This window comes from Salmo trutta, chromosome 10 (genome assembly GCF_901001165.1).
Source record: "Salmo trutta chromosome 10, fSalTru1.1, whole genome shotgun sequence".
NCBI classification, from domain to species: domain Eukaryota; kingdom Metazoa; phylum Chordata; class Actinopteri; order Salmoniformes; family Salmonidae; genus Salmo; species Salmo trutta.
The window spans coordinates 46158496-46184595 of record NC_042966.1 but is presented as its reverse complement, the minus strand read 5'-3'; the positions used below and the strand labels follow the sequence as shown (position 1 = coordinate 46184595).

At 45.9% G+C, this 26100-nt stretch overlaps 1 protein-coding gene across 1 annotated transcript in view; it reads right to left on the bottom strand.

The window, feature by feature from the left end:
- Positions 1-4194: 4194 nt before the first annotated feature.
- Positions 4195-26100, bottom strand: part of tsnax (translin-associated factor X) — a 31946-nt gene continuing 10040 nt past the window's right edge. Inside the window, exons 3-8 of the mRNA XM_029765667.1 lie at positions 25590-25704; positions 22812-22942; positions 12389-12498; positions 5782-5940; positions 5199-5264; positions 4195-4856 (exon numbers count right to left, since the gene is read on the bottom strand). Of these exons, the coding sequence (XP_029621527.1) occupies positions 4698-4856; positions 5199-5264; positions 5782-5940; positions 12389-12498; positions 22812-22942; positions 25590-25704 (740 nt within the window). The 3' untranslated portion in view covers positions 4195-4697. The remainder of the gene's footprint in view (positions 4857-5198; positions 5265-5781; positions 5941-12388; positions 12499-22811; positions 22943-25589; positions 25705-26100) is intronic.

Sequence of the window (26100 nt, the reverse complement as noted above, 5' to 3'; positions counted from 1 at the left end):
AATAGTTTTTTTCCCTCAACAATCTACACACAATACCCCATAATGACATCACAATACCCCATAATGACAAAGCAAAAACAAGTTTAGACATTTTAGCAAATTTGGAAATCTCATTTACATAAGTATTCAGACCCTTTTCTCAGTACTTTGTTGAAGAACCTTTGGCAGCAATTACAGCCCTGAGTCTCCTTGGGTATGACACTACAAGCTTGGCACACTTGTATTTGGGGAATTTCTCTCATTCCTCTCTGCAGATCCTCTCAAGCTCTGTCAGGTTGGATGGGGAGCGTCGCTGCACAGCTATTTTCAGGTCTCTCCAGAGATGTTCGATCGGGTTCAAGTCCGGGCTCTGGCTGGGCCACTCAAGGACATTGAGAGACTTGTCCCGAAGCCACTCCTGCATTATCTTGGCTGTGTGCTTAGGATCGTGGTCCTGTTGGAAGGTGAACCTTCTCCCCAGTCTGAGGTCCTGAGTGCTATCTGTACTTTGCTTTCCCTCAATCCTGACTAGTCTCCCAGTCACTACCGCTGAAAAACATCCCCACAGCATGATGCTGCCACCACCATGCTTCACCGTAGGGATGGTGCCAGGTTTCCTCCAGATGTGACACTTGGCATTCAGGCCAAAGAGTTCAATCTTGGTTTCATCAGACCAGAGAATCTTCTTTATTATGGTCTGAGAGTCATTTAAGTGCCTTTTGGCAAACTCTAAGCGGGCTGTCATGTGCGTTTTACTGAGGAGTGGTTTCTGTCTGGCTACTTTATCATGAAGGCCTGATTGGTGGAGTGCTGCAGAGATGTTTGTCCTTCTGGAAGGTTCTCCCATCTCCACAGAGGACCTCTAGAGCTCTGTCAGCGTGACCATTGGGTTCTTGGTCACCTTCCTAACCAATGCCCTTCTCCCCCGATTGCTCAGTTTGGCCGGGCGGCCAGCTCTAGGAAGAGTCTTGGTGGTTCCAAACTTCTTCCATTTCAGATTCATCGAGGTCATTGTGTTCTTGGGGACCTTCAATGCTGCACAAATGTTTTGGTACGCTTCTCCAGATCTGTGCCTCGACACAATCCTGTCTGGAGCTCTACGGACAATTCCTTCGTCCTCATGGCTTGGTTTTTGCTCTGACATGCACTGTCAAGTGTGTCAAGACATTATATGTGACACGATTCAGGAAACTAGGCATATGTCGCAAGTCATGACTTCACAGGAGAGCCTTTTGAACGTAATTTTTTTTTAAAAATCAAAATGCGTTTTTTGGCAGAAATGCCTTCTCGAACATGTGAACTTTCATGTGCCTTAATGTCATCATCTGTAAATACGAATAAAATTGTTAAATGTGGTGGTAATGACCATGTTACAACACTAGGGGGTGGTAATGACCATGTTACAACACTAGGGGTGGTAATGACCATGTTACAACACTAGGGGGTGGTAATGACCATGTTATAACACTAGGGGGTGGTAATGACCATGTTATAACACTAGGGGGTGGTAATGACCATGTTCTAACACTAGGGGGTGGTAATGACCATGTTACAACACTAGGGGGTGGTAATGACCATGTTACAACACTAGGGGTGGTAATGACCATGTTACAACACTAGGGGGTGGTAATGACCATGTTACAACACTAGGGGTGGTAATGACCATGTTCTAACACTAGGGGGTGGTAATGACCATGTTATAACACTAGGGGGTGGTAATGACCATGTTACAACACTAGGGGGTGGTAATGACCATGTTACAACACTAGGGGGTGGTAATGACTATGTTACAACACTAGGGGGTGGTAATGACCATGTTACAACACTAGGCGGTGGTAATGACCATGTTATAACACTAGGGGGTGGTAATGACCATGTTATAACACTAGGGGGTGGTAATGACCATGTTACAACACTAGGGGGTGGTAATGACCATGTTATAACACTAGGGGGTGGTAATGACCATGTTACAACACTAGGGGGTGGTAATGACCATGTTATAACACTAGGGGGTGGTAATGACCATGTTACAACACTATGGGGTGGTAATGACCATGTTATAACACTAGGGGGTGGTAATGACAATGTTATAACACTAGGGGGTGGTAATGACCATGTTACAACACTAGGGGGTGGTAATGACCATGTTATAACACTAGGGGGTGGTAATGACCATGTTACAACACTAGGGGGTGGTAATGACCATGTTACAACACTAGGGGGTGGTAATGACCATGTTACAACACTAGGGGGTGGTAATGACCATGTTACAACACTGGGGGGTGGTAATGACCATGTTACAACACTAGCGGGTGGTAATGACCATGTTACAACACTAGGGGGTGGTAATGACCATGTTACAACACTGGGGGGGGTGGTAATGACCATGTTTCAACACTAGGGGGTGGTAATGACCATGTTACAACACTAGGGGGTGGTAATGACCATGTTATAACACTAGGGGGTGGTAATGACCATGTTATAACACTAGGGGGTGGTAATGACCATGTTACCCCCCGGGGGTGGTAATAGCCATGTTATAACACTAGGGGGTGGTAATGACCATGTTACAACACTAGGGAGTGGTAATGACCATGTTACAACACTAGGGGTGGTAATGACCATGTTATAACACTAGGGGGTGGTAATGGCCATGTTATAACACTAGGGGGTAGTAATGACCATGTTATAACACTAGGGGGTGGTAATGACCATGTTATAACACTAGGGGGTGGTAATGACCATGTTATAACACTAGGGGGTGGTAATGACCATGTTATAACACTAGGGGGTGGTAATGACCATGTTATAACACTAGGGGGTGGTAATGACCATGTTATAACACTAGGGGGTGGTAATGACCATGTTACAACACTAGGGGGTGGTAATGACCATGTTACAGCACTAGGGGGTGGTAATGACCATGTTATAGCACTAGGGGGTGGTAATGACCATGTTATAACACTAGGGGGTGGTAATGACCATGTTACAACACTAGGGGGTGGTAATGACCATGTTACAACACTAGGGGGTGGTAATGACCATGTTATAACACTAGGGGGTAGTTGTGAGCCCCACCAGAAAAAGACACACACACAGCATAGTGAGAGACACCAAACACTTTACCAATCCTTATTTGACGTTTGCATTTATCCCATCCTGGTGAGGATCGCCTGAGGGGGGAGAGAGGTGAGGTGAATGAGAGTGGGGGTGGGTGTGAGTGTGTGTGCCAGGAGGCTCAGCGGGGGATAGGCACATACAGGCGACATAGGTCACGTCTATCTGAGTTAGGCAGCCAGCCAAGTCAACCAATACGTCCCAAATGCCACTCTATTCCCTACAGAGTGCTCTGCTTTTGGTAAAAAGTAGTGTACTAGGTAGGGACTATTGCCCTGGTCAAAAGTAGTACACTATGGAGGGAATAGGGTGGCATTTGGGACGTAATAAATCAGACAGGTGTAAAGCCTACTTTAGATTATCAGAGGTGTAAAGTCTACTTTAGATTATCAGACAGGTGTAAAGTCTACTTTAGATTACCAGACAGGTGTAAAGTCTACTTTAGATTACCAGAGAGGTGTAAAGTCTACTTTAGATTACCAGACAGGTGTAAAGTCTACTTTAGATTACCAGAGAGGTGTAAAGTCTACTTTAGATTATCAGACAGGTGTAAAGTCTACTTTAGATTATCAGACAGGTGTAAAGTCTACTTTAGATTACCAGACAGGTGTAAAGTCTACTTTAGATTACCAGACAGGTGTAAAGTCTACTTTAGATTACCAGAGAGGTGTAAAGTCTACTTTAGATTATCAGACAGGTGTAAAGTCTACTTTAGATTACCAGACAGGTGTAAAGACTACTTTAGATTACCAGAGAGGTGTAAAGTCTACTTTAGATTACCAGACAGGTGTAAAGTCTACTTTAGATTACCAGAGAGTTGTAAAGTCTACTTTAGATTACCAGACAGGTGTAAAGTCTACTTTAGATTACCAGAGAGGTGTAAAGTCTACTTTAGATTATCAGACAGGTGTAAAGTCTACTTTAGATTACCAGACAGGTGTAAAGTCTACTTTAGATTACCAGACAGGTGTAAAGTCTACTTTAGATTATCAGACAGGTGTAAAGTCTACTTTAGATTACCAGACAGGTGTAAAGTCTACTTTAGATTATCAGACAGGTGTAAAGGCTACTTTAGATAGTGATAGAGGCACACAATAATGCCTTCACAACACTTTTTGAACTTTATTGAAAAATACTAAATTAAGAGTGACATTTTACATGCTGTAACTTGACGAACTTCAGATTGGGATTGACCGTTTGGCACAGCGGAGATTGTGACGACACTGATCAGATTCAGAACAAACAGCAATGAACGTTTGGGATGAAACAACAGGTGACAGCAAATACCAAACGCACTATCCAGTCCAACATCAGATGTCACCACAGAACAATAACCACAGAACAATAACAAACCAGGGTATAACGTTGTGGAACGTTCAGATAGAAATGTACTTTGTAGAACAAACATGCCTCTTGAACATCTAGAAAAAGGAATCATCTCATCTTTATACATTTCTATCTGCAAAGTTCCACAACATTTTGCCTACTGAACATGGCCCTGACTGCATAACAGGGCTCTGAGTTGAAGTTTCCCCTAGGTACAGATCACGCCCATCATTTAACCCTAGCCCTTTCCAGATCATTACACCCCACCCCCATCGCTAGGCCACTCCCTCGTCCTGGTCCATCATGGCTGTCCTGCTGGAGAACACGTCAGCCAGCATGTGTTTGGGGATCTCTGACCCCCGCACCTTCAGGGTATAGCAGGCATCCTCCACCTTGGACAGACTCTGTCTCAGCGTGTGCAGCTTCTTACTGACCTGGGATAGATCAATTCATTAAATCAGTCAGTCAGCCAGTCAGCCAATCAATCAATCACAAAATGTACTGCCTCAGCCCCAGCCCCACCCACACACAGAGCAGCTTCTCACTGACCTGGGATAGATCAATTCATTAAATCAGTCAGTCAGCCAGCCAATCAATCAGTCAGTCAGCCAATCAATCAATCAGTCAATCAATCAATCAATCAACCAGTCAGTCAGTCAGTCAGTCAGTCAGTCAGTCAGTCAGTCAATCAACCAGTCAGTCAGTCAGTCAATCAATCAATCACAAAACGTACTGCCCCAGCCACCCACACACAGAGTGAGCAGCTTCTCACTGACCTCATAAGGACCAGTGTTACCGATGTAGGAGAAGCCATCGTGGATCTGACGCAGGAACATGGACACCTGGGATAGAGCAATTAGATGGATTTATAAAGCACTTTCTACATGAGGAGTGGTCACAGTGTTTTACAGCGACAACAATATCTAGATCCAGTCTGTCAGTCAGTCAGTCGGTCCAATTCATTAATTAAGCGCCTTTTTACATCAGTAGTGGTCACAGTGTTTTTACGTCAGTAGTGGTCACAGTGTTTTTACGTCAGTAGTGGTCACAGTGTTTTTACGTCAGTAGTGGTCACAGTGTTTTTACGTCAGTAGTGGTCACAGTGTTTTTACATCAGTAGTGGTCACAGTGTTTTTACGTTAGTAGTGGTAACAGTGTTTTTACGTTAGTAGTGGTCACAGTGTTTTTACAGTGACGAGGCTTACAAAAGTCTGGTAACTTTACCAAAATTCCCAGAAATCCTTCTTGGATTATTCCCTGATTTCCCGCTTATTCCCTCCTGAGTCCGGGAATGCTCTAACCGGAATTTCTGGGAAAAACTATTTTGCAACCCTAACACAGATGCAGGAAGATGCTAACCTGGAAGGGCGTGTCCATGTCCCCGTTCCCCACACTGCTGATGCACATCCTCATCAGCTCACCTGTCAGGTCGGCCACGCCCAACAGGTAGTCTGTAGGGGTCACCTGAAAGGTCAGCACTTGGGGGGTTCCCATTGGCTGCTGGCCCTCTGGGGTGTCCTATAGGTCAGAGGTGAGCCACGGTTAGTTAGTGACTATACTTTCACGTTCCTTATCATTATTCTGTCAGTAGTACCATGCAGTCTGGTGTCCCTGAGGAACACTATGATACACTGACTGACTGTAGAGAGGAAAGAGCAAGCAGCAGATCATCTTGATATTGAGTAACAATAACTTGGCTAGATACACAATAACTTAATCTAGATACACAATAACTTAATCTAGATACACAATAACTTAATCTAGATACACAATAACTTGGTCTAGATACACAATAACTTGGCTAGATACACAATAACTTGGCTAGATACACAATAACTTGGCTAAATACACAATAATTTGGGCTCCCAAGTGGCGCAGCGGCCTAAGGCACTGCATCTCAGTGCTTGAGTCGTCACTACAGACACCCTGGTTCGATTCCAGGCTGTATCACAACCGGCCGTGATTGGGAGTCCCATTGGGCGGCGCACAATTGACACAACGTCGTCCGGGTTTGGCCAGTGTCGGCCGTCATTGTAAATAAAAATGTGTTCTTAACAGACTTGCTTAGTTAAACAAAGGTAAAATATATATATATAAAAAAAATAATATACGCAATAACTTAGCTATATACACAATAATGATTTTTAAATGTAAAAAATATATAGAATTTTCGAAACATACAATATACTTGCTGTGAAGCCGCTCAACAACTACACCACACCAATCATCCAACAGACTCCCATTCAGAGAGACACACAGAAGCATCCAGGGTTAATGCCCTGCTTAAGGGCACGTTGACAGATCTCCCACCAGGCCAAAAAACGTGAACCCGAACCCTCCAAGATCCCCCCCACAGTTCCCCAATAGCTGGCCCTCAACCCTCCAAGATCCCCCCACAGTTCCCCAACAGCTGTCCCTCAACCCTCCAAGATCCCCCCCACAGTTCCCCAACAGCTGTCCCTCAACCATTCCAGACCCCTCCCACAGTCCCCCTCCACCAAGAAGAAAAACAAAACAAAAAATACAATCAATTCCATTCCCCACCCCAAAGAACCCCACAATGCACCAACAACCAAGAGAATGAACTAAAGAAAGACAGAAGAAAACAGCAAACAACAATGCAAAACACAAAAAAAATGAAAAAAATACATTTAAAAACAAAGAACATCAAGGACAACTGAAATCATAACAGCAATTCCTACTTTATATGTTTGTGTGCATGTCTGTTCTTGTATGTGTTTATTTGAATTATTATTATTATTTTTTCACCTTTATTTAACCAGGTAGGCCAGTTGAGAACAAGTTCTCGCACTGCTTTGCTTTATCTTGGCCAGGTCGCAGTTGTAAATGAGAACTTGTTCTCAACTGGCCTACCTGGTTAAATAAAGGTGAAATAAAAATAAATGTATATATATATATATATATATAATATATAAATACCTGGTTAAATAAAGGGTTATATATATAATATATAAATACCTGGTTAAATAAAGGGTTATATATATAATATATAAATACCTGGTTAAATAAAGGGTTATATATATAATATATAAATACCTGGTTAAATAAAGGGTTATATATATAATATATAAATACCTGGTTAAATAAAGGGTCAGGGTTATATATATATAATATATAAATACCTGGTTATATAAATGGTTATATATATAATATATAAATACCTGTTTAAATAAAGGGTTATATATATAATATATAAATACCTGGTTAAATAAAGGGTTATATATATAATATATAAATACCTGGTTAAATAAAGGGTTATATATATAATATATAAATACCTGGTTAAATAAAGGGTTATATATATAATATATAAATACCTGGTTAAATAAAGGGTTATATATATATATATATAAATACCTGGTTAAATAAAGGGTTATATATATAATATATAAATACCTGGATAAATAAAGGGTTATATATATATAATATATAAATACCTGGTTAAATAAAGGGTTATATATATAATATATAAATACCTGGTTAAATAAAGGGTTATATATATAATATATAAATACCTGGTTAAATAAAGGGTTATATATATAATATATAAATACCTGGTTAAATAAAGGGTTATATATATAATATATAAATACCTGGTTAAATAAAGGTGAAATAAAATGTAATTAAATTAAAAAAAACATAGATAGGCACATTTTATTTTGTCTGGTTTAGCGTCCCAGATAAAGCAAAATATTTTTTGAAAAACGAATCACCAGGAGTAGGCAGCGCCTATACACAAAAACTTGGTTATATACATGGGGTACCCGTACTGAGTCGTTGTGCAGGGCAGGAGGTAATTGAGGTAGATACAGTGCCTTCTGAAAGTATTCAGACCCCTTGACTTTTTCCACATTTTGTTACGTTACAGCCTTATTCTCAAATGTATTAAATAGTCCCCCCCCCCTCATTCAATAGGGAGCTTGGAGTTTGCCCAAAGGCACCTAAAGGACTCTCAGACCATGATAAACAAGACTCTCTGGTCTGATGAAACCAAGATGGAACTCTTTGGCCTGAATGCCAAGCGTCACGTCTGGAGGAAACCTGGCACCATCCCTACAGTGACGCATGGTGGTGGCAGCATCATGCTGTGGGGATGTTTTTCAGCAGCAGGTACTGGGAGACTAGTCAGGATCGAGGGAAAGATGAATGGACCAAAGTACAGAGAGGTCCTTCATGAAAACCTGCTCCAGAGCCCTCAGGACCTCAGCCTGGGGTGAAGGTTCATCTTCAAACAGGACAACGACCCTAAGCACACAGCCAAGACAATGAAGAAGTGGCTTAGGGACAAGTCTCAGAATGTCCTTGAGTGGCCCAGACTTGAACCCGATCGAACATCTCTGGAGAGACCTGAAAATAACTGTGCAGCGACGCTCCCCATCCAACCTGACAGAGCTTGAGAGGATCCTCAGAGAAGAATGGGAGAAGCTCCCCAAATACAGGTGTACCAAGCTTGTAGCGTCATACCCAAGGAGACTCGAGGCTGTAATCACTGACAATGGTGCTTAAACAAAGTACTGAGTAAAGGGTCTGAATACTTATGTAAATGTGATTGTCATTATGGTGTATTGTGTGGACATTTGATCCATCTACCTGAACCACATGTATTGGTAGAGTAACCTGATTAGGTCGTCCACCAACGGTGGTCAGAATGACAGAAATCACATCTAGTTTATGGTAATTCATCTTAACAGAACACGCCACTCAGAAGCAACAGGCCTGCGTCATTCTATCCGAATTCCGATGAGCATTTTGAAGATGTTAGCATACATCGGTAGCGTGTCCATAAGGCAAGGGGAAGCTTTCCCTAAAGTACATCGAATAACTTACTCCTGTCTATACATAAATAAATCTAATCATTCAAAATAGGCTACACCAGAAAGCCCGATTTGGCCACAGAGGATCATTAGCTAAAAAACAACAACCTATGGATTGTTTTAATCCCATAACCTACTGTCGTAGGGCCCGCAATTTGGGCAGAGCGTGCAGCAAATACCAAATAGATGATTGTTGAGTTGTGGCTTTCAGTGAAAAGCATAGAGACCCAGCCAGGTATATCGCAATATTTAATAATACAATCAAGGAAAAACTGTTTGGAAAGCGAAATAAAGAGAAGACAATGAAAAGACTCCTGTCTTTTAATTATCAAATTCTTCCAGGTCCCAGACAGTTTACCTAAACCCTTCAATGGATTCTTCAGGTCCCAGACAATTTACCTAAACCCTTCAATGGATTCTTCCAGGTCCCAGACAGTTTACCTAAACCCTTCAATGGATTCTTCCAGGTCCCAGTTTACCTAAACCCTTCAATGGATTCTTCCAGGTCCCAGTTTACCTAAACCCTTCAATGGATTCTTCCAGGTCCCAGACAGTTTACCTAAACCCTTCAATGGATTCTTCCAGGTCCCAGTTTACCTAAACCCTTCAATGGATTCTTCCAGGTCCCAGTTTACCTAAACCCTTCAATGGATTCTTCCAGGTCCCAGTTTACCTAAATCCTTCAATGGATTCTTCCAGGTCCCAGACAGTTTACCTGAACCCTTCAATGGATTCTTCCAGGTCCCAGACAGTTTACCGAAACCCTTCAATGGATTCTTCCAGGTCCCAGACAGTTTACCGAAACCCTTCAATGGATTCTTCCAGGTCCCAGACAGTTTACCGAAACCCTTCAATGGATTCTTCCAGGTCCCAGACAGTTTACCGAAACCCTTCAATGGATTCTTCCAGGTCCCAGACAGTTTACCTAAACCGTTCAATGGATTATTCAGGTTAATTCTGAAATCCATCTATATAACACAACACAGCGATAACCTTCACCCTCCCCACTGTCGCACCTCATATAGTCAATTCTCTACACCAGTGGTTCCCAAACTTTTTATAGTCCCATACCCCTTCAAACATTCAACCTCCAGCTGTACCCCCTCTAACACCAGGGTCAGTGCACTCTCAAATATTGTTTTTTTGCCATCATTATAAGCCAAGGCGGGATACTCTGAGTGCAGCCCTATCCAGAAATCTGGCAGTGGCTTCTGATTAAATTCAATTTTCACAGGACCACTTGTTGCAATTTCGATGAGGCTCTCTTGCTCAGATATCGGTAAGTGGACTGGAGGCAGGGCATGAAAGTGATAACGAATCCAGTTGTTTGTGTCTTCCGTTTCGGGAAAGTACCTGCGTAACTGAACACCCAACTCACTCAGGTGCTTCGCTATATCACATTTGACATTGTCCGTAAGCTTGAGTTCATTTGCACACCAAAAAATCATACAATGATGGAAAGACCTGTGTGTTGTCCTTGTTAATGCAGACAGAGAAGCTCCAACTTCTTAATTATAGCCTCAATTTTGTCCCACACATTGAATATAGTTGCGGAGAGTCCCTGTAATCCTAGATTCAGATTATTCAGGAGAGATAAAACATCACCCAGATAGGCCAGTCGTGTGAGAAACTCGTCATGCAAGCGGTCAGACAAGTGAAAATTATGGTCAGTAAAGAAGACTTTAAGCTCATCTCTCAATTTAAAAAAGAATGTGTCAATACTTTGCCTCTTGACAACCAGCGCTCTTCTGTATGTTGTAAAAGCATTGAATGGTCGCTGCCCATATCATTGCATAATGCAGAAAATACACGAGAGTTCAGGGGCCTTGCTTTAACAAAGTTCACTGTAGTGTCCAAAACGTCTTTCAAGCTGTCAGGCATTCCCATGGCAGCAAGAGCCTCTCGGTGGATGCTGCAGTGGACCCAAGTGGCGTCGGGAGCAACTGCTTGCACGCGCGTTACCACTCCACTATGTCTCCCTGTCATGGCTTTTGCTCCATCAGTACAGATACCAACACATCTTGACCACTAAAGTCCATTTGTTGTCACAAAGCTGTCCAGTACTTTAAAACATATTCTCTCCTGTCGTTCTGGTTTCCAGAAGAGGATGTCTTCCTTAATTGACCCCCAATAAACATAACGGACATATACCAGGAGCTATGCCAGGCCCGCCACGTCTGTTGACTCATCCAGCTGTAACGTATAGAATTCACTGGCTTGTATGCGAAGCAGTAATTGTTTCAAAACATCTCCTGCCATGTCACTGATGCGTCGTGAAACAGTGTTGTTTGATGAAGACATTTTCTGTATAGTTTTGGGCGTTTTCCCCCAGCATTGTCCCAGCCATATCCATAGCAGCAGGAAGAATTAAGTCCTCCACATTAGTATGGGGCTGGCCTGTCCTAGCCACTCAGTAGCTCACCATATAAGATGCTTCTAGCCCCTTCTTATTAATGATATTGCTGCTTTTATACGTCTTACTACTCGAAAGTTGTCTTGCTCAAAAAACTCCCGTGGCTTATTTTTGAAATTGTCATGTTTTATTTCTAAATGTCTGCGCAAGAGTGAAGGTTTCCCATGAGAGAGTAAGGGTTAATGTGATTGGATGTTCATTAATTGACTAGGCTACCTGTATTTGACATTGTGTTGTTATTTCACTGAACACTCGATGCTTTAATTTTATTTTTGGCAGTGAAACGAGGCGACTCAGATGAGAAAGAAACCTCACCCAAATGTATAGCCTCGTTGGAAAATATAAATAAAAAAAATAAATAAATTCTAACAGTTTAAGAAAACCCCTTGAATGAGTAGGTGTTGTAAAACTATTGACCTGTAGTGTATCTCCACCAGAAGGACATTAGTTATACAGTTATAATTATTTACAATGACTTAGCACCAGTAGTAGCTAAATCCAGGTTGACCGTTAGAAGTAATGTGCATGGCCAACCATATCCAGACACTATATCAGGCTATTGGTATGTAGCTAGCATACTATGATTCATCATCATGGTTCTTCCATGTCTATTCACTCAGTGCAATGTTACTCAATGTTCTTCTCTCTGACATAAGGGTCAGCTAATATCAAGAATTGTGATATTATCCAATCCACCTTTATTGTAACATGTTCATACCTCAGGCTCCTTGATGAAGACCAGCTTGGTGTTAATCTCCTCCAGGCTGATGAGAGTACGATGTCTGATGAAGTGATGGAACGACACAGCCTCCACGTACTCCTGGATACCTGAGGGAGGGAGGGAACCATGATCATATCCACTGGAACGCGCCCAGTGACTGTCCATCCCTGGCTAAACTAAACACAATAGGACATCAAAAGGTTCTAGAGTCTAAAGCCGGCAGCCCTCCAGGTTCTAGAGTCTAAAGCCGGCAGCCCTCCAGGTTCTAGAGTCTAAAGCCGGCAGCCCTCCAGGTTCTAGAGTCTAAAGCCGGCAGCCCTCCAGGTTCTAGAGTCTAAAGCCAGCAGCCCTCCAGGTTCTAGAGTCTAAAGCCAGCAGCCCTCCAGGTTCTAGAGTCTAAAGCCAGCAGCCCTCCAGGTTCTAGAGTCTAAAGCCAGCAGCCCTCCAGGTTCTAGAGTCTAAAGCCAGCAGCCCTCCAGGTTCTAGAGTCTAAAGCCAGCAGCCCTCCAGGTTCTAGAGTCTAAAGCCAGCAGCCCTCCAGGTTCTAGAGTCTAAAGCCAGCAGCCCTCCAAATTAACCTGAAGGAAACGTTGAGGGAAGCCCATTGGAACGAGCTGAGAGGGAAAATTAACCTGAAGGAAACGTTGAGGGAAGCCCATTGGAACGAGCTGAGAGGGAAAATTAACCTGAAGGAAACGTTGAGGGAAGCCCATTGGAACGAGCTGAGAGGGAAAAATTAACCTGAAGGAAACGTTGAGGGAAGCCCATTGGAACGAGCTGAGAGGGAAAATTAACCTGAAGGAAACACTGAGGGAAGCCAATTGGAACGATGTGAGCAAGACCTTTAAACAGGTCAATATTCAGGCCACTGGGCCAGACGGATTACCAGGACATGTACTCAGAGCATGCATGGACCAACTGAAGTGTCTTCACTGACATTTTTAACCTCTCCCTGACCGAGTCTGTAATACCAACACGTTTCAAGCAGACCACCATAGTGCCTGTGCACAAAGGTAACCTGCCTAAACGACTACCAGTTGCCATGAAGTGCTTTGAAAGGCTGGTCATGGCTCACATCAACACCATCATCCCAGAAACCCTAGACCCACTCCAATTCGCATACCGCCCCAAGGTATCCACAGATGACGCAATCTCTATTGCACTACACACTGACCTTTCCAGACTGGACAAAAGGAACCACTGTGTCAGAATGCTGTTCATTGACTACAGCTCAGTGTTCAACACCACAGTGCCCACAAAGCTCATCACTAAACTAAGGACACAGGGACTAAACACCTCCCTCGCCCAAGTCTGAGGTCCTGAGCGCTCTGGAGCAGATTTTCATCAAGGATCTCTCTGTATGTTGCTCCGTTCATCTTTGCCTCGATCCTGACTAGTCTCCCAGTCCCTGCCGTTGAAAAACATCCCCACAGCATGATGCTGCCACCACCATGCGTCACCGTAGGGATGGTGCCAGGTTTCCTTCAATGATGCATAAATGTTTTGGTACCCTTCCCCAGATCTGTGCCTCAACAAAATCTTGTCTCGTAGCTCTACGGACAATTCTTTCGACCTCATGGCATGGTTTTTGCTCTGACATCCACTGTCAACTGTGGGACCTTATATAGACAGGTGTGTGCCTTTCCAAATCATGTCCAATCAATTGAATTTATCACAGCTGGACTCCAAACAAGTTGTAGAAACATCTCAAGGATGCCTCATAGCAAAGGGTCTGAATACTTAAGTTAATAAATGTGCAAAAATTTCTAAAAACCTTTTTTCGCTTTGTAATTATGTGGTATTGTGTGTAGATTGCTGACAATTTTTATTTATTTAATCCATTTTAGAAAAAGGCTGTAACGTAACAAAATGTGGAAAAGGTAAAGTGGTCTGAATACTTTCTGAAGGCACTGTAGGTAATAGATGCTCCATTGTCAAATTCGTGTTGATGAGAGGAACCACTTGAAGCCATTGAGTCTGCCTGACATGGTATAGGTTAGAGTAGGAATCATAGGGTAGGGCAAGGCTGACAGGGTATAGGGTAGGGGTAGATGATAGGGTAGGGCAAGGCTAACAGGGTATAGGTTAGAGTAGGAATCATAGGGTAGGGCAAGGCTGACAGGGTATAGGTTAGAGTAGGAATCATAGGGTAGGGCAAGGCTGACAGGGTATAGGTTAGAGTAGGAATGATAGGGTAGGGCAAGGCTGACAGGGTATAGGGTAGGGGTAGATTATAGGGTAGGGCAAGGCTAACAGGGTATAGGTTGGAGTAGGAATGATAGGGTAGGGCATGGCTGACAGAGTAGGGTATGACTGACAAGGTAGGGTGTGGGTAGGCTGACAGAGTAGGGTAGGCTTGACAGGGTAGAGGGGGAGGGCTGACAATAGTAGGATAGGACTGACAGGGTATAGGGGGAGGGCTGACAAGAGTAGGATAGGGTAAGGCTGACAGAGTAGGGTAGGGTTGAGCTGACAAGAGTAGGGTAGGGTTGAGCTGACAAGAGTAGGGTAGGGCTCACAGAGTAGGGTAGGTAAAGGCTGACAGAGTAGGGTAGGTAAAGGCTGACAGAGTAGGGTAGGGTGGGGCTCACAAAGTAGGGTCGTGTGGGGCTGACAGAGTAGGGTAGGGCTCACAGAGTAGGGTAGGTAAAGGCTGACAGAGTAGGGTAGGTAAAGGCTGACAGAGTAGGGTAGGTAAAGGCTGACAGAGTAGGGTAGGAAAAGGCTGACAGAGTAGGGTAGGAAAAGGCTGACAGAGTAGGGTAGGTAAAGGCTGACAGAGTAGTGTGGGGCTGACAGAGTAGGGTAGGTAGAGGCTGACAGGGTAGTGTGGGGCTGACAGAGTAGGTTAGGTAAAGGCTGACAGAGCAGGGTAGGAAAAGGCTGACAGAGTAGGGTAGGGTGGGGCTGACAGAGTAGGGTAGGAGTGACAGGAAATAGGGTAGTGTTTGTCCATTACATGAAATCCAAATAAAAATCTATTAAAATGACAGGTTGTAACGCAACAAAATAGGAAAAACACCAAGGGGGATGAATACTTTAGCAAGGCCCTGTATCTGCAGCGTTATGCAAGGCACCGTATCTGCAGCGTTATGCAAGGCACCGTATCTGCAGCGTTATGCAAGGCACCGTATGTGCAGCGTTATGCAAGGCACCGTATGTGCAGCGTTATGCAAGGCACCGTATGTGCAGCGTTATGCAAGGCACCGTATGTGCATCGTTATGCAAGGCACTGTATGTGCAGCGTTATGCAAGGCACTGTATGTGCAGTGTTATGCAAGGCACTGTATGTGCAGCGTTATGCAAGGCACTATATAACGCTCCAGGACCTGCGACCAAAAACAAGCTACATATGGACAGTACCAACATTGTTTTGCTAATTATTTGGTCTCTTAACAGAACAATGTGCAGAGCTGGGATGGTTGTATCTCCATACATATAGCATAACAGACTATTGGTTGCAAGAATTTTATATAATAATTTAAATTGAAAAATTAGAAGATTTTGAATCCAGCGTTGTTTTCCGTATCAACCATGTGCCATGGAATCGAAAATCTCTTCCCAACTATTTTGCAATCTATATGGCACAGCTGTCAATGTTTTGGTCCTTTAATGCAACTGGAATATCATTTTCTTTAACCAATTCTGGTCTTTAATGCCGACAGACTAGTTCCTTTCTTATTCCCCCTTCCACTTGCGTCTTCTATTTTTGCGGTAATGCTGCAATTAGTTGGTTGTAATATCTGCATGTGTGACACAACTCCAGCAGTCCTATTTATGATGTCATTTACAAAGATTATACCTTTTTTAAACATTATTTAAAAAAATAACATTTTTAAATCAATTAGTATATTTGAGTTTAACCACAATATTTGTTGTATTATTTGTTCTGTCTTTTCTGGTGGATTAAACTGAAATTGTCACTAACTTTCTACGGCTTGTTTTAAAAACAGCGAAAGTGAGAGGTTGTAATCTGAAAAAAGGCCATTCTTAAACATGGGTGAGATATTTTACTAATCTTCTAGAGAACCAGTTTGGATTTAAATATAACTTTCGTATGACTGAAGTTTTGGTGAGAGGTCTAATGCTTTAACATGTAATAATTTCTGCCCTCTGAATTCGTATTCATTATATAAATAGGCCCGTTTAATTTTGTCTGCCTTGCTGTTCCAAATAAAATTGAATATTCTTTGTTCATATAATTTTAAAAAGCAGGTCACTAGGTGTAGGCAAGGCCTTAAGCAAACAGGTAAACTGGGATATGACCAAAGAGTTAATCAGGGTGATTTTGACACAAATAGACAGGTATTTTCCTTTCCATGGTAGCAAGATCTTATCTATTTTTGCTAACTTTCAAAAAAAATATATTATACATGTATACCGAGTATGTCCACATCCCAGTCAGACCATTTTATTGGTAAACTACACGGTAATGTAAAAGTAGCATTTTTTTTGTGATCCAATGCGCAATACAGTACACTTATCATAATTTGGTTTTAATCCAGAAAGGTTAGATCCAGAAAGTATCTAGATCCTCTATGAGGCCGTGGATCCAAGTTGTGGATTTAAAAGAAAACATGAATCATCAGCGTACAATGACACCTTAGTTTTTAAGCCCTGGATTTCTAATCTCTTAATATTATTGTTGGATCTAATTTTAACAGCTAACATTTCGATGGCCATAATAAATAGATATGCCGATAGTGGACAACCTTGTTTTACTCCTCTAGACAGTTTAAAACTTTCTGAGGTGTAGCCATTATTTACTATTTTACACATAGGGTTACTATACATAACTTTAACCCATTTTAAAAGAGATTCTATAAAATTGAAATATTCCAGGTATTTATATATAAATTCCAGTCGTACTTTATCAAAAGCCTTTTCAAAGTCAGCTATGAAAACCAGGCCTGGTTTCCCAGATTTTCATAGTGTTCTATTGTTTCCAGTACTTGTCTTATATTATCTCCAATGTATCGTCCATGTAAAAAACCTGTCTGATTAGGATGAATAAAAGTCCTTTCATTTCCTCTCTTTTGAGGAAACTCTTTTGATCTAAATTGCTTTTGTTTTAGAGATAAGTAGTGAATTGCATGGCCTCGGAAAGTATCCCATGTCATAAGGGGATCTGCTGTACCTGTGTTATGTCGGAAAAAGTATGTTGTAAATTCTTCTGTCCTAATTAAAAACAAGTTATCATCCAAAAGGCTTTGATTAAATTTCCAATATACTTGCCCAAGTGGAAATTCTGTAAGAGTAATATATATGCCACTTATTTGACCGCATTCTGTCCCCTATCAACACTTTTTAAACTTTTGACAGCGAGAATGACATAAGAAAGTAGTCAAGATGACTAGCTTGAATGAGCCTCCACCATGTATATCTCACTAGGTCAGAATACTAAGCCTCCATATAACCACAAGATCAAATGTATCCATGACATTCGTGATTTCCTTAAGTGCATGAGGGTGATAGTTTGTAGTGTGATTTCCTCTACAGTCCATTAAGTTATTTAAAACCGTATTTTAATCTCCCACCATAATAATAGAGTGTTGTATTGCTTGTAGGTTTCATAAATTATTAAATATACTACCTGTCAAACATATTTTAGTGATTATAGTGAGTGTGTCTATATCATATTGTAGTGGGTGTGTCTACATCATATTGTAGTGGGTGTGTCTACATCATATTGTAGTGGGTGTGTCTACATCATATTGCAGTGGGTGTGTCTATATCATATTGAGTCTGGTATTCCTTCACAAAATCAGGTGGTTGTCTGTCTGTCTGCCTGTCCGTCTGTCTGCCTGTCCGTCTGTCTGCCTGTCCGCCTGCCTGCCTGTCCGCCTGCTTGTCTGTCCGCCTGCCTGCCTGTCCGCCTGCCTGCCTGTCCGCCTGCATGTCTGCCTGTCCGCCTGCCTGTCTGTCCGCCTGCCTGCCTGTCCGTCTGTCTGCATGTCCGCCTGCCTGTCTGTGTCTGTCTGTCTGTCCGCCTGTCTGTCTGTGTCTGTCTGTCTGCCTGCCTGCCTGTCTGTCTGTCCGCCTGCCTGTCTGTCTGTGTCTGCCTGTCCGTCTGTCTGCCTGTCCGTCTGTCTGCCTGTCCGTCTGTCTGCCTGTCTGTCTGTCTGTCTGTCCGTCTGTCTGCCTGTCCGTCTGTCCGCCTGCCCGCCTGTCCGCCTGCCTGCCTGTCCGCCTGCCTGTCTGTCCGCCTGCCTGCCTGTCCGCCTGCCTGCCTGCCTGTCCGCCTGCCTGTCCGCCTGCCTGCCTGTCTGTCCGCCTGCCTGCCTGTCTGTCCGCCTGCCTGCCTGTCCGCCTGCCTGCCTGTCTGTCCGCCTGCCTGCCTGTCCGCCTGCCTGTCTGTCCGCCTGCCTGTCTGCCTGTCCGCCTGCCTGTCCGCCTGCCTGTCCGCCTGCCTGTCTGTCCGCCTGCCTGCCTGTCCGTCTGTCTGTATGTCCGCCTGCCTGTCTGTGTCTGCCTGTCCGTCTGTCTGCCTGTCCGTCTGTCTGTCTGTCTGTCTGTCTGCCTGTCCGCCTGCCTGCCTGTCCGCCTGCCTGTCTGTCCGCCTGCCTGTCTGTCTGTGTCTGCCTGTCCGTCTGTCTGTTTGTCCGTCTGTCTGTATGTCCGCCTGCCTGTCTGTGTCTGTATGTCTGTCTGTCCGCCTGTCTGTCTGTCTGCCTGTCTGTCTGCCTGTCTGTCTGCCTGCCTGTCTGTGTCTGCCTGTCCGCCTGCCTGTCTGTCCGCCTGCCTGTCCGCCTGCCTGCCTGTCCGCCTGCCTGTCCGCCTGTCTGCCTGCTTGTCTGTCTGTCCGCCTGTCTGTCCGTCTGTCTGTCCGCCTGCCTGCCTGTCTGTCCGCCTGTCTGTCTGTCCGCCTGTCTGTCCGTCTGTCTGTCCGCCTGCCTGTCCGTCTGTCTGCCTGTCCGCCTGCCTGCCTGTCCGCCTGCCTGCCTGCCCGCCTGCCTGTCTGTCCGCCTGCCTGTCTGTCCGCCTGCCTGTCTGTCCGCCTGCCTGTCTGCCTGTCCGCCTGCCTGTCTGTCTGTCCGCCTGTCTGTCTGTCCGCCTGTCTGTCCGCCTGCCTGCCTGTCCGTCTGTCCGCCTGTCTGTCTGTCCGCCTGTCTGTCCGCCTGCCTGTCTGTGTCTGTCCGCCTGTCTGTCTGTCCGCCTGTCTGTCTGTCCGCCTGTCTGTCCGCCTGCCTGCCTGCCTGCATGTCCGCCTGCCTGTCTGTCCGCCTGACTGTCTGTCTGTCCGCCTGCCTGTCTGTCTGTGTCTGCCTGTCCGTCTGTCTGTTTGTCCGTCTGTCTGTATGTCCGCCTGCCTGTCTGTGTCTGTATGTCTGTCTGTCTGTCCGCCTGTCTGTCTGCCTGTCTGTCTGCCTGTCTGTCTGCCTGCCTGTCTGTGTCTGCCTGTCCGCCTGCCTGTCTGTCCGCCTGCCTGTCCGCCTGCCTGCCTGTCTGTCCGCCTGTCTGTCTGTCCGCCTGTCTGCCTGCTTGTCTGTCTGTCCGCCTGTCTGTCCGTCTGTCTGTCCGCCTGCCTGCCTGTCTGTCCGCCTGTCTGTCTTTCCGCCTGTCTGTCCGTCTGTCTGTCCGCCTGCCTGTCTGTCTGCCTGTCTGTCTGTCCGCCTGCCTGTCCGTCTGTCTGCCTGTCCGCCTGCCTGCCTGTCCGCCTGCCTGCCTGCCCGCCTGCCTGTCTGTCTGTCCGCCTGCCTGCCTGCCTGTCTGCCTGTCCGCCTGCCTGTCTGTGTCTGTCTGTCCGCCTGCCTGTCTGTCCGCCTGCCTGTCTGTGTCTGTCTGTGTCTGTCTGTCTGCCTGTCTGTGTCTGCCTGTCCGCCTGCCTGTCTGTCCGCCTGCCTGTCTGTCCGCCTGCCTGCCTGTCCGTCTGTCCGCCTGCCTGCCTGTCCGTCTGTCCGCCTGTCTGTCTGTGTCTGTCTGTCCGCCTGTCTGTCTGTCCGCCTGTCTGTCTGTCCGCCTGTCTGTCTGTCCGCCTGTCTGTCCGCCTGCCTGCCTGTCTGTCCGCCTGTCCGTCTGTCCGCCTGTCTGTCTGTCTGTCCGCCTGCCTGCCTGTCTGTCTGTCTGCCTGTCCGTCTGTCTGCCTGTCCGTCTGTCTGCCTGTCCGTCTGTCTGTCTGCCTGTCCGTCTGTCTGCCTGTCCGCCTGCCTGCCTGTCCGCCTGCCTGTCTGTCCGCCTGCCTGTCTGCCTGTCCGCCTGCCTGCCTGCCTGTCCGCCTGCCTGTCCGCCTGCCTGCCTGTCTGTCCGCCTGCCTGTCCCTCTGTCTGTATGTCCGCCTGCCTGTCTGTGTCTGTCTGTCTGTCCGCCTGAGTCTGTCTGTCTGCCTGCCTGCCTGTCTGTCCGCCTGCCTGTCTGTCTGTGTCTGCCTGTCCGTCTGTCTGCCTGTCCGTCTGTCCGTCTGTCTGTCTGTCTGTCTGTCTGTCTGTCCGTCTGTCCGTCTGTCCGTCTGTCCGCCTGTCTGCCTGTCTGCCTGTCCGCCTGTCCGCCTGCCTGCCTGCCTGTCCGCCTGCCTGTCTGTCCGCCTGCCTGTCTGTCTGTCCGCCTGCCTGTCCGCCTGCCTGCCTGTCTGTCCGCCTGCCTGTCTGTGTCTGTCTGTCCGCCTGTCTGTCTGTGTCTGTCTGTCTGCCTGCCTGTCTGTCCGCCTGCCTGTCTGTCTGTGTCTGCCTGTCCGTCTGTCTGTCTGTCCGTCTGTCTGTATGTCCGCCTGCCTGTCTGTGTCTGTCTGTCTGTCTGTCTGTCTGTCCGCCTGTCTGTCTGTGTCTTTCTGTCTGTCTGTCTGCCTGTGTCTGCCTGTCCGCCTACCTGTCTGTCCGCCTGCCTGTCTGTCCGCCTGCCTGTCCGCCTGCCTGTCTGTCCGCCTGCCTGTCTGTCCGCCTGCCTGTCTGTCCGTCCGCCTGTCTGTCCGTCCGCTAGTCTGTCTGTCCGCCTGCCTGTCTGTCCGCCTGCCTGTCTGTCCGCCTGCCTGTCTGTCTGTCCGCCTGCCTGTCTGTCCGCCTGTCTGTCTGTCCGCCTGTCTGTCCGCCTGCCTGCCTGTCCGTCTGTCCGCCTGTCTGTCTGTCCGCCTGCCTGTCTGTGTCTTTCTGTCTGTCTGTCCGCCTGCCTGTCTGTGTCTGTCTGTCCGCCTGTCTGTCTGTCTGCCTGTCTGTCTGTCCGCCTGTCTGTCTGTCCGCCTGTCTGTCTGTCCGCCTGCCTGCCTGTCTGTCCGCCTGTCTGTCTGTCCGCCTGTCTGCCTGCCTGTCTGTCTGTCTGTCCGCCTGCCCGTCTGTCCGCCTGTCTGTCCGTCTGTCTGTCCGCCTGCCTGTCAGTCTGTCTGCCTGTCCGCCTGCCTGTCCGTCTGTCTGCCTGTCCGTCTGTCTGCCTGTCCGCCTGTCCGCCTGCCTGTCTGTCCGCCTGCCTGCCTGCCCGCCTGTCTGCCTGTCCGCCTGCCTGTCTGTCCGCCTGCCTGTCTGCCTGTCCGCCTGCCTGCCTGCCTGTCCGCCTGCCTGTCCGCCTGCCTGTCCGCCTGCCTGTCTGTCCGCCTGCCTGCCTGTCCGTCTGTCTGTATGTCCGCCTGCCTGTCTGTGTCTGTCTGTCTGTCCGCCTGTCTGTCTGTGTCTGTCTGTCTGCCTGTCTGTCCGCCTGCCTGTCTGTGTCTGCCTGTCCGTCTGTCTGCCTGTCCGTCTGTCTGTCCGTCTGTCTGCCTGTCCGTCTGTCCGCCTGCCTGTCCGCCTGCCTGTCTGTCTGTCCGCCTGCCTGTCCGCCTGCCTGCCTGTCTGTCCGCCTGCCTGTCTGTCTGTTCGCCTGCCTGTCTGTCTGTGTCTGCCTGTCCGTCTGTCTGTCCGTCTGTCTGTATGTCCGCCTGCCTGTCTGTGTCTGTCTGTGTCTGTCTGTCTGCCTGTCTGTCTGCCTGCCTGTCTGTGTCTGCCTGTCCGCCTGCCTGTCTGTCCGCCTGCCTGTCTGTCCGCCTGCCTGTCTGTCCGTCTGTCTGTCCGCCTGCCTGTCTGTCCGTCCGCCTGTCTGTCCGTCTGTCTGTCTGTCCGTCCGCCTGTCTGTCCGTCCGCCTGTCTGTCTGTCTGCCTGTCTGTCTGTCCGCCTGTCTGTCTGTCCGCCTGCCTGTCTGTCCGCCTGCCTGTCTGTCTGCCTGTCTGTCTGTCCGCCTGTCTGTCTGGCCGCCTGTCTGTCCGTCTGTCTGTCTGTCCGCCTGTCTGTCTGTCCGCCTGCCTGTCTGTGTCTGTCTGTCTGTCTGTCCGCCTGCCTGTCTGTGTCTGTCCGCCTGCCTGTCTGTGTCTCTCTGTCCGCCTGTCTGTCTGTCCGCCTGTCTGTCTGTCTGTCCGCCTGCCCGTCTGTCCGCCTGTCTGTCCGTCTGTCTGTCCGCCTGCCTGTCTGTCTGCCTGTCTGTCTGTCTGCCTGTCCGCCTGCCTGTCCGCCTGTCTGTCTGTACCTGGTGTGAAGGCTCTATGGAACTGGTTCAGGTCCTCTCCTCTGAGTTCCTCAGCAATCATTCTGATGTTCAGCCTCACTCCATCCAGCTTCAGATCAGCTTCTGTGAGGACCTCCTCCACGTCTGGGACACTGCAGGGACAATACCATTCACATCAGGCTAGTTGGTATACTGTTAGGACACTGCAGGGACAATACCATTCACATCAGGCTAGTTGGTATACTGTTAGGACACTGCAGGGACAATACCATTCACATCAGGCTAGTTGGTATACTGTTAGGACACTGCAGGGACAATACCATTCACATCAGGCTAGTTGGTATACTGTTAGGACACTGCAGGGACAATACCATTCACATCAGGCTAGTTGGTATACTGTTAGGACACTGCAGGGACAATACCATTCACATCAGGCTAGTTGGTATACTGTTAGGACACTGCAGGGACAATACCATTCACATCAGGCTAGTTGGTATACTGTTAGGACACTGCAGAGACAATACCATTAACATCAGGCTAGTTGGTATACTGTTAGGACACTGCAGGGACAATACCATTCACATCAGGCTAGTTGGTATACTGTTAGGACACTGCAGGGACAATACCATTCACATCAGGCTAGTTGGTATACTGTTAGGACACTGCAGGGACAATACCATTCACATCAGGCTAGTTGGTATACTGTTAGGACACTGCAGGGACAATACCATTCACATCAGGCTAGTTGGTATACTGTTAGGACACTGCAGGGACAATACCATTCACATCAGGCTAGTTGGTATACTGTTAGGACACTGCAGGGACAATACCATTCACATCAGGCTAGTTGGTATACTGTTAGGACACTGCAGGGACAATACCATTCACATCAGGCTAGTTGGTATACTGTTAGGACACTGCAGGGACAATACCATTCACATCAGGCTAGTTGGTATACTGGAAGGTTCTTATAGGATGGACATGACATTTAAAAGGTGCACCTTGCAGAAATCACTCCGCCACTTCCTGCTTGCTAAAATTCTAATAGCTAGCCTAATTTCAGGTTGTGACAAAACAAGCAAGTATAGTGTAGAGAATCATTGTACCATCTATACCGCTGTGAAATATATTTTCCAAAAGGAAAAAGATTCATAATTTACAGCTGAAAATACAATCAAACCAAATCCTAACTAATCAATGACCTTAAATGATCAATTAAATCACATCCTAACTAATCAATGACCTTAAATGATCAATCAAATCACATCCTAACTAATCAATGACCTTAAATTATCAATCAAATCACATCCTAACTAATCAATGACCTTAAATTATCAATCAAATCACATTGTATTGGTCCATACACATGGTTAGCAGATGTTAATACGAGTGTAGCGAAATGCTTGTGCTTCTAGTTCCGACCATGCAGTAATATCTAACAAGTAATCTAACAATTCCCAACAACTACCTTATACACACAAGTGTAAAGGAATGAATAAGAATATGTACATATAAATATATGGATGAGCGATGGCCGAACGGCATAGGCAAGATGCAGTAGATGGTATAGAGTACAGTATATACATATGAGATGAGTAATGTAGGGTATGTAAACATTATATAAAGTGGCATTGTTTAAAGTGACTAGTGATACATTTATTACATCCAATTTTGAATTATTAAAGTGGCTTGAGTTAAGTCAGTATGTTGGCAGCAGCCACTCAATGTTAGTGATGGCTGTTTAACAGTCTGATGGCCTTGAGATAGAAGCTGTTTAACAGTCTGATGGTCTGGAGATAGAAGCTGTTTATCAGTCTGATGGTCTGGAGATAGAAGCTGTTTATCAGTCTGATGGTCTGGAGATAGAAGCTGTTTATCAGTCTGATGGTCTGGAGATAGAAGCTGTTTATCAGTTATTAGACTTTCAATGAGAATGATAGATCTATAACTCACATTTCTACATGTATTTGGTCAGGTCACCAAAAATGTAACATATTGCAGCTTTAATCAATGCATCCACAAACATTTATTAGAAAAATAAAGTGATTTGGCTAACCTAGATGATATTTAACACTGCATTTGGCTAACCTAGATGATATTTAACACTGCATTTGGCTAACCTAGATGATATTTAACACTGCATTTGGCTAACCTAGATGATATTAAACACTGCATTTGGCTAACCTAGATGATATTTAACACCGCATTTGGCTAACCTAGATGATATTTAACACCGCATTTGGCTAACCTAGATGATATTTAACACTGCATTTAGCTAACCTAGATGATATTTAACACTGCATTTAGCTAACCTAGATGATATTTAACACTGCATTTGGCTAACCTAGATGATATTTAACACCGCATTTGGCTAACCTAGATGATATTTAACACCGCATTTGGCTAACCTAGATGATATTTAACACCGCATTTGGCTAACCTAGATGATATTTAACACTGCATTTAGCTAACCTAGATGATATTTAACACTGCATTTGGCTAACCTAGATGATATTTAACACTGCATTTGGCTAACCTAGATGATATTTAACACCGCATTTGGCTAACCTAGATGATATTTAACACTGCATTTGGCTAACCTAGATGATATTTAACACTGCATTTGGCTAACCTAGATGATATTAAACACTGCATTTGATTTGAAACCATTAGAAGTGGCCAACTATATGAGATGACATTTTTCCTATACAGCTTTTTTTCTTCCACCTGGCTGCTGAGGACCCCCTAAGGACCCTGGCAGACCCTGGCAGACCCCATTTTGTAGTTCAGACAATTTACCTGGTGACTCTGTGCAGTAGAAATATTGTCCTCTTGCTTTCAATGGTGATGTCTCTGCTGAGTTTGACCAGGCGCTCATGCTTGTCATGCTTGGTGTCGAGCTCCTGCTGGAACACTGGCATGGTAGAAATATCGGATTAGTAGGCGATATAAGAACAGTTTGAAGATAAATACACAACGCGGAGGATGAGAGGACTAAAAACTAGAGTACTAATGGTCAATAGGGATTGGTCATTGGCCCAGTTGTACTGCAAGGACTTCTGATTGGTCAACCCCAGGCTAGGAGGTGGAGGGTTATAAATGGCTTCCTGTTCATTAGTTCAGTGGAGAATAGCTAAGGACAGGGGACTTCTGATTGGTCAACCCCAGGCTAGGGACCAGCTAACTGAGGACAGGGGAGACTGAACATCTACCTGCTGGGTATTAACATTACACTGGGACCAGTTAGCTGAGGACAGGCTGGACATCTACCTGCTGGGTATTAACATTACACTGGGACCAGCTAGCTGAG